The sequence below is a fragment of the Euprymna scolopes genome, chromosome 17 (genome assembly GCF_053919585.1).
Source record: "Euprymna scolopes isolate OS-2025 chromosome 17, ASM5391958v1, whole genome shotgun sequence".
In the NCBI taxonomy this organism is placed as follows: domain Eukaryota; kingdom Metazoa; phylum Mollusca; class Cephalopoda; order Sepiida; family Sepiolidae; genus Euprymna; species Euprymna scolopes.
In genome coordinates this window covers 24844892-24854912 of record NC_136498.1, presented here as the reverse complement: position 1 = coordinate 24854912, position 10021 = coordinate 24844892, and the positions used below count along the sequence as shown (strand labels likewise).

Here is a 10021-nt window from a genome sequence, read left to right as displayed (position 1 = left end):
TTTTTTTGTTATATATTTGTTTTTGGCAACTTTTTCGAATCTATGTGTACAGTAATACAAACCCATTAAAAATATTGTTTTTGATTTTGAAAAAATATTGTGGTTCATTTGTATTTAAAAATATTGTGGTTCATTTTGATTAAAAAATATTCATTTTGATTAAAAAATATTGATTTTGATTAAAAAATATTCATTTTGATTTTAAAAAAATATTGTTCATTTCGATTAAAAAACATTCATTTTTATTTGAAAAAAATCATTTTGATTAAAAAAATTGTTTAATTTTAATATTTGTTTATTTCTTAACTCATATCAAATGTGTTGCTTGTGTTCTGCTTCAAATATTCATAATCTTACATGCATAATTTTCATTTAATTATATTAAATAAACTTCAAGTTTACTATAAATCAAATCGTGTTCCTTCACTTTTTTAAAATGTAATTTATAAGTAATTAAAGAACGCATTCTAATCTTTAAAATCTATAATACAACGAAATATTCAATTGCTTATAATACTTAAACAAACAACTTGTGTCTTTTTTATTATTTTTTTATTATTAATATTAGATGAGTTTCATTATAAATCATCGTGTTCTTTATTTCAATCCAATTTGGAAGTTTTGTAACGCTGTCTGTAAAAATATATATGATGTTTATAATGACCTATCATTGCGTATTTATATACATTATTTTCCCTATCCTTCTGTTCATCGTACATTTTTTACTCCCAAACTTAAACATGGTGGGTGCATGGAATTCATTTACCGATACAAAAGAAATGATAAGTAAATAAATCCATAAATAAATATTATAAATGGTTTATTTTAATACTTGCCAGGATGCGGAGGAAAATGAATGGAGAGGGAGGGGGATGAAATAAAAACATTTCGGAAACAGATTAAGTTTGAAACAATTGCTTTGCACAGAAATAAATTAATGAAAAAAGAATAAAATTAAATTTCTTTTCCTTCTTGATTTTTTTTAGTTTTTTTATGAAAAAGGAAGTTAAAATTAAGACTATGAAAAAACAATTTTTATTAAGAGCGAACCTCAGTCGTCAGGTATGTAAAAAAAACGTAGAATAATCAAGAAATGTTTTCTAATACAATTTTTTTTTTACTTATGTGTTCATTTGTCTCTTTGAAGTTCGTTTGTTTAATATATCGGTTTGCAATATCACTTTGTCATTCTGTCAGACTCAAATTTTAAATCTATATATCTATAAAAGTGAAAGTGTGTGTGTGTGTATGTGTACATTTCCCTACGAAATAACTCTGTCAATTTTTAGTCTACAGACTCGAAATTATACAGGGTACTGAGATTTGGAAAAATCTATGTGATCGGTTTTTAGCCAGAAATTTGGCGATTAAGGGGTCAAAGTTCAACGATTTGAGCTTTGAGAACTCTAGCAAACTTCTCCGACAATTTTGGGTCTACACCCTTGAAATTTTAGATATAGGTTCCGTGGACATGGATCTAACTTAATAACTTGATTTGAGGCCAAAACAATAACTTTTCAGGGGTCATAATAGGGGTCAAAGTTTAAAAAATTACCCCTTTTTTTGCTCAGCATACACCTCCAAACACCCGGGCAACGCCGGGCAGCCATGCTAGTATATCTATAAAAACAGAGATGTGTGTGCCACAGACGATTTCTGATTGGTTAATCCAATAATCACATCTCCTAAAAAACTATGGTTCGTAGGCTCTTAACTTTACCATAAAATATTATGGCTTTATTTATTGTCCATCTTGGAAGGGTTTAATTTTTTCCGAACTTGCGATTTACAAATTACAAAAATACGAAACTTACAATCTAACAATCGAACCTCCGACATCACGGCCGCTATTATGAAACTAAACTAAAAAAAAAAAACGCGCGTTCACTCGTTGTCTTTTCATTTCGGGTTTGGGTACTTGTGCAGTTTTCCATTGACATTAAAAAATGGAGATATTTAAAAATAAAAATTATATTGTACGTACTCGTCATGGGATGATAAAGTTTTCCTACAGAAAAAATCACGTAATTTCATCAAGTAGTTATTTTTTTTATAGCGAAAAAAGAAAAAAATCAACGCTACAAGCGAGTCATTATTAATTAAACAGAAAGTTCAAGTAGGGGGATTTCCCTTTTTTTCTTTTTTGGATAGCGAGGCCAAATTTCGCGAATTTGGCCTTTTTTTAAAGCAGTTTGGCCTTCAAAATTTCTGTTTGGCCTTTTTCTTCACCGATGAAATAAAAAAAGCAAATAAAAACAACGCAATAAAACTTTTAAAAATACGGCACACTTTGGTTGTTCTTGTTTGTTTTTTTTGGTAAGTTTCCTTATTTTTTTTATTTTTTCAAGATAATACTATTAAATGGACACTATTATGCCAAATTAGCCCCCCCCCAAAAAAAATGCACAAAAATTCGAGATTTAAGGTTTTGACGAGATAATTTAGCGAATTGTCCGGACTATTGCGAGAGAACCATCCATTAGTTTTTCCTGAAATTTTGCCACAAATTGTATTTCAATACATAGATGTGCATAGTAACAACATTTTTTTGCCGAAAATTCCCGTTGCGTCCCCAGATTTCATGTTTGAAGAGACGATCTTTTAAGCTGTTGACACACATGTTTTGGAAATCTAGCAAACATGATTTTTCCTGAATTTTTTTAATATTTAAAAATAAATTATGCCGGCTGATACACTTTTAAAACTTTTTTTTAAAGCTCGCAAGATAAAATTTAAAAATACTTATTTCTATATATATATATATATATATACGAAACTAAACTACACGAAAACAAAACGCTCCTACAAACTTATTAGTACCACTAGCCAGCACACACGCACGTTCACTACCGTCACGTTGTTATGGCAACCAAACCCGCTGACGTACATAAACAGTAAACACACACAGTAAATGTGATTTTCTTCATTTTCTCATTTTATTATTTGGTATACTTTCTTTTACTACATTTTATGACAAGACTCCCAAATACTTTTGTGAATTATAGTTTTCGACTGTTATAAAACCTACCGGTATTCCGATAAATTATTTTTTCTTATGTTAATATATTATTCATCTAACCATTATCGTCTGCAAAATTTTTCTTCATTTTCCTTTCTGCCATTTCTATTCATTGTCTTTTGTTCTAATCTACATACAACTTATTTCATTCAATTTTAATCTACAAAAAATATCAATTATTGCCTGCTTTATAAAAATTTATTTTCACCTTTATTTTTACAATATTTCCTTTCTGCCAATTTATTTTTACATATCACATACTTACAACGTATTGTCTGCACATTTACTTTATTTTACCATTATCTACACAATATTTTCTTTCCATCAAAATTTTTTTAACTAGCACTTATTTACATCTTATAGTCTGCCTTTCTATCAAAAAAAAATTAGCTATCACTTACGTACATCTTATAGTCTGCACATTTTTTTTATTATAACATATTGATAATATTTTTATTTCCGTTAACAGTTTCATTCATTATTTCTGTTTAACCTGCGTTTAATCAAACACTTTACAATTACCGTTTAGTCAATAACGACCTATTTTATTTTTCTTATCTTACACCTGATTACATCCATCATTCCCCTCCCCTTTACTTTTTTTCACGGTTTCTTATTTCTATTAATTCCCTGGATAACCACTGATTGGGTAATAATTAACTATTTCATGTAGAATGCGCCCTGCAAATTTTGGCTACAACTGGTGTTTTTTTTTAATGTTTTTTTTTGCGTTGTTCTTTTTGGTTTGCTGCTTTCGTTGTTATATATATATATTTCTTTTCTGGATCACCAATATGACAACACCAAATGCAAGTGCTTTTTTGTGTTTGTTTGGGTTTTTTTGCGTTGTTCTGCTCGGTTGACTACTTTAGATGTTATTATATATATATATTTTTTTGCTTTGGATAAATAACATAACAACAAAAACAAATAACATTTACAAATAGTGATTTCTTCATATCATGAATACAATTTCTTCGCGACGGAAACTGTAAATCTACCACCAACAATATATATATATATATATATATATATATATATATATATTTCTATACGTTTCTATACGGGCGTTACAGTAAACTAATACCGAAATTTCAGCGGCTGCGGCGGGGGGGGGTTATTACCCACAAGTTCCAAACATTTAAAAACAATTCCAAATTTAATTTGGTTTTGTTGTCATATTACTTATCCACAAAAAAAAGCACAAAAAAATCAGTTCTAGCCAACATGTGGCCCTATATGCAGGGCGCATTCTACATGATAGCCGGCAGTTGGCATGCAGGGGCCTCTTTTGTATATGTTCGCCAAAAAAAGTTATATCTAATAAGTAACAAAAAAAAAACTCACCTTTTAGAAAAACAACATCGTATAAAAACCACAATATGTTTATTGGTTACAAAACGGGGGATCGATTTGGTATGACGTTGTAACCAAAAATTTATCAACCCTTAACAATTGTCGCAATAATAAAACAGACAAATCTTATTTTAGAGTTCACATGAATTGTACCTAAACCCCCGAAATAAAATTAATTTTCCCTTTCTTTCTTTCATTTTACAGACTCAACACAATCTTGCAAATTAAGCAAGGTATTACCAGTTTTTAAAAAAATTACTGACCATACTTTTGTTAATTTTTATGTTAAAATATTTTCTACTTACAACTTTCTATTACTGACTGCTTGCTTACATTATTTACAGATTTAAAAAAATATTAATCTTGATTTTGAAATTCTCTTGTATTTAATATTTTTAAACATTTTTGAACGAATTTAACCAAACGATTGATTTGAATACTTTCGTCAGTCCATTTTGCATTACTTTCATTACACTTATATTACTGTTGTTAATTTGGAGAACATTACTATCAATTATGCCAAAAAAGGGAAAGTCATCAATAAGTGCATCGAGGCATCAACTAATGAAAAGACGTCGCATGGCGCAACAATCAACAGTTAATGGGCCCTACGACATTGCCGAACACCCAGGGAATGCTAGGGACGTATTTGTTGAAAATGGTCGTTTGGGTCATTCGGCTGGGGGTGCTTCTTCCTTCTTTGCAGCTTCGACGGCAATTGATGATAATTTAAATTTGCCTGGGCCTTCGACAAGTACTTTCTTAATCGCAACATTAGACGGTTCACTGCACGCCAATCTCCCCATTTACCTAAATGAAAGGAATAACATTCACGTTATTTCTTAAGCTTCAATGGATGAAGACCAAAGAGAAATTTATTTGGACAGAAATTCTTCAAGCTCGGCTGAAGAGCAACAAAAAAATCATCTTAAAAGAAAGGCATTACGTCAGGCTGCTGTACGTGCTTCTGAAACCGATGAACAACGAGACAGACGTTTAAGGATAAATGATTCGGCCTTGTCCACTGCACGCGCTTCAGAAAATGCAGAGCAACGAGACAGACGTACAAAGGGGCATATAGAATATAGAGCCAATTTGGAAGGACATTCAAGAGCAACAAAGTCACGCTGGTCTTTAAAAGCATTCAACTATATTCCCTCTTCTAATTATGCTGAACACGCTGACATAAAAATAGGCTCTATGTATAAGAAATGCTCCCATTGTCTCGCGAAAAGATGGCCAAGTGAGCCAGCGGGAATATGCTGTTCAAATGGCAAGGTGAAACTCCCACTTCTTGAAGAACCTCCACAACCGCTACTACGCTTGCTCACAGGTTCAAATCCTGAATCAAGAACCTTCTTGAAAGAAATAAGGCAATACAATTGCGCCTTTCAAATGACGTCTTTCGGATCCAGTTACCAATATGAAGGGGGGTTTATGCCAACATTCAAAGTACAGGGTCAGGTGTACCATCTGATTGGATCTCTTCAGCCAACTGAAAATGAGGCACCTCAATTTCTTCAAGTTTACTTCATGTCAGAATATCTGAAACAAGCTCAAAGAAGGAATTCATTTGCATTTGCCTGCAACAATGACACAATCACTTTTAACAATCGATTAAAATTGATTTGGGACCTTCAAAGCATGCTTCATGAATACAACAACTATGTACGGAGCTTCAAATATGCTCTAGAATTAAATCCTGCTGATAATTTTAGCATTGCCATCGATGCAGACAACCGACCATCCACTGAACATGCAGGTCGGTTTACTGCTCCTTCTTTTAATGAAATCGCAATACTTCTTAGTGGTGACCAACACCATTCTCGAGATATTGTCATCAGACACCGGGATGCTGATCTCCAGCGCATAAACGAAACTCACAGATCATACGATGCGCTTCAATATCCTTTAATGTTTGTTCGTGGAGAAGATGGTTACCACTTTGGAATTCCTCAATTTGACCCATCTACTTTGGAATATAATTTTTCCAAAACAGTTTCTTGTAAGGATTTCTATGCTTACAGATTTATGATTCGGGACCAAAAGGTTAACAGTGACCAGAATAATGATACTGGTGATTATAATACTACTACTAATAATAATGATAATAACAACAATAGAAATATTTATTTCAATCATTTACATCGGTTTCAAGACCTTTACAATCAGTATGCTACTGACATGTGTGCTAAAATCGAATCAGAACGCCTATGCTACATCAGAAATAATCAGGCAAAATTGCGTTGCGACAGCTACATACATTTGAGGGATGGTCTTAACAGAGATGCAGATCCAAACAATCTAGGCAAGCTTTGTATTCTGCCCTCCACATTTACTGGTGGACCCCGCTATATGCACGAAAGGACTCAGGATGCGATGACAATTGTGAGGCACTACGGTAGGCCTGCTTTGTTTATAACCTTCACATGTAACCCAAATTGGAAGGAAGCCAAGGTTGAACTTTTCAAGGGCCAATCAACAACAAACCGTCATGATATCTTAGCAAGAGTATTTCACTTGAAACTTAAAAAATTGATGGATTTGATAAAACTAGGTGAGATTTTTGGACCTGTCCGAGGAAACATGTATACAATCGAATGGCAGAAAAGAGGTCTTCCTCATGCTCATATTCTAATTTGGCTCGTGGATAATATATGTTCGAATGACATTGATAAACTCATCTCTGCAGAACTACCAGATCCATTTGTTGACAGGGATTTATATAACATGATAAAGGTGCATATGATTCATGGACCATGCGGCCCTGGTTTTAGAAGAGATTTACCATGTGTTACAGACAACAGGATATGCACAAAAAGGTATCCTCGCCAGTTTATTAGTGAGACACAGACTGATACTGATGGATATCCATTGTACAGACGACGAAGACCCGAAGATGGTGGCTTCAATGCGACCGTAAGAAATTACGAGATCGACAGCAGATGTGTCATACCATACTGCCCAATTCTTATCAGCACCTTTGATGCCCACATAAATGTCGAATTTTGTGCTTCTGTTCATTGTATCAAATATGTTTGTAAGTACATCAATAAGGGTTCTGATGCCGCCTCCTTTGGTCTCCATAACGACAATACAAGAGATGAAGTCCTACAATATCAGGTAGGGCGTTACATTAGCAGTAGTGAGGCATTTTGGCGAATATTTGGATTCCCTATCCATGATAGGCATCCACCAATTCAACGTCTGGACATTCACCTTGAAAATGGACAGCGAGTGTACTACACCCCGACAACCGCACAAAATATAGTACAAGCACCTAGACAGACAACTTTGACTGCTTTTTTCAGGCTGTGTGAAAGTGATGACTTCGCCAAAACTTTAATCTATTCTGAAATTCCTTCATACTACACATGGAATAAAAAGCGTTGGATTCGCAGAACTATCGGGAGACGAGTTGAAGGTGCTGAAGGTATTAGATGGAATGATTGCCTTGGACGTGTCTATACTGTACCTCCTAATCAACACGAATATTTCTATCTGCGAATTCTGCTTCATGAGGTTCAAGGCCCAACAAGCTTTGAAGATCTTCGTAAATTCGGTAACCGAGTTTGGCCTACCTACAGGGAAGCCTGTATGGCTCGAGGTTTACTTGAGGATGACACTCGCTGGGAAGCCACCTTAGCTGAAGTTGCTGCCTCATATTCAGCTCGGCGACTTCGAAAAATATTTGTTAAAATATTACATTTCTGCAGTGTTGGAAACGCATTTAACTTGTGGTTGAAATTCAGAAATAGCCTTTCCAAAGATTTTTTGCATCAGGCTCAAGTGCGCCTTCCAGAAATTCAACTTGATTATTGTGATGAGTTTTACAATAGGGCATTAATAGATATAGAGGACAGACTTATTCTTATAGGTGGAAAATATTTGCAATCATATGGTCTGCCACAAACTGAACGTACCAACAATGAGCAAATTCCAACTCTAATACTTCAGGAAACATCCTATGATGTCGATTCTTTAACAAGCTACATCAATGAAATGATGCCTAAGCTACTTCCTGAGCAGCTGTTCGCTTTCAACACAGTTACCACCACCGTTTTCAGACGTGCTGGTGGAATTTTCTTCCTTGATGCACCTGGAGGCACCGGAAAAACATTTGTTACCAAATTAATTTTGGCCAAAGTTAGGCAAACTAATACTATTGCCATTGCCGTCACGTCTTCTGGCATCGCTGCTACTCTTCTTCCTGGTGGCAGAACAGCACATTCTATGCTTAAAATACCACTTGACTTAATTTCAGCTCAAACTGCAGTTTGCGATATCACCAAAGATAGTCCCAGAGCACAGCTACTTCGACAAACAGAAATTATTGTGTGGGATGAGTGCACCATGGCTCATAAAGGGGCTTTTGAGGCTTTAGATAGAACTCTTCGGGATATAAGAGATGACCAACGATCCATGGGTGGTGTTACCCTTCTACTTTCAGGTGACTTTCGCCAAACACTACCTGTGGTCCCAAAGGGAACCAGAGCTGATCAGGTACGTGCCTGCCTAAAATCATCCTATTTATGGAGACAAGTAAAAACACTTCCGTTAACAACTAACATGCGTGTTAAACTTAATGGAGATGGAGCAATGGAAAAGTTTTCCCACGACCTTCTGAAAATTGGCCACGGAAAAGTTCCAGTAGATTCCACTGGCCACATCAAAATTAACAATATATGTAGCCATGTCAATACTCTCGACGATCTTATAACATCAGTTTTCCCAAATCTGATTGACAATTTTCGCAATCGCGATTGGCTCTGTGAAAGAGCTATATTGGCACCCACAAATTCAGTTATAAGAGAAATTAATCGACGTATGCTAGACAGTCTTCCTGGTACGATTAAAATGTTTAAATCAACCAATGCAAATATGGATCCACTTGACAATGTTAAATTCCCCATTGAATTTCTTAATAGTCTTGAAATTTCCGGTCTTCCCGATCCTGTTTTGCTCCTCAAGGTGGGATGTCCCATAATTCTCCTAAGAAATATAACACCACCGAAATTGTGCAATGGTACTAGACTTGTTATCAATAGAATGTCCGAAAACGTCATTGATGCTACAATAATTACTGGATGTGGAAAAGGAGAGGATGTCTTGATACCTAAGGTGACATTGACTACATCAGGAAGAGAAGCGCCCTACGTTTTCAGAAGAATACAGTTTCCTCTTCGGGTTGCATTTGCTATGTCAATAAATAAATCCCAAGGTCAGACATTGTCCGTGGCTGGAATGCACTTGACAGAATCTTGCTTCTCTCATGGGCAACTTTATGTTGGATGTTCTCGAGTGGGTAGCAAAAATAGTCTGTATGGATTCATGCCGAACAACAAAACAAAGAACGTTGTATACACTGAAGTTCTATAAATCCTCTACACCAGGACCGTGTATGACTGTATATTTTTTAAAATTTGTGATTTTTCAATACATAACTGGAATATTAGTTGCTGTAGTAAATTAAAATTTAGCAAGTTATATAATTTCCTCATCGAATTAATAATGAGAAAAAATTCATATACTTTTTTTTCATTATTAATTTTGTTTTTTTTATTACACATTTTACGGTAATATTTCAAGAAATAACAACTTAAAAAAATTATTTTTTTCCTTAAACCAAAATAAACATTAAAATAA

General features: G+C 34.3%; 1 protein-coding gene across 1 annotated transcript; it reads left to right on the top strand.

Moving 5' to 3' along the window:
- The first annotated feature begins 5227 nt into the window (after window positions 1-5227).
- Window positions 5228-9754, top strand: LOC145296636 (uncharacterized). Its single transcript, XM_080142563.1, has 2 exons — window positions 5228-6452; window positions 6534-9754. Exons 1-2 carry the CDS (start codon window positions 5228-5230, stop codon window positions 9752-9754), a joined length of 4446 nt encoding a protein of 1481 aa, XP_079998689.1.
- The last annotated feature ends 267 nt before the right edge of the window (window positions 9755-10021 follow it).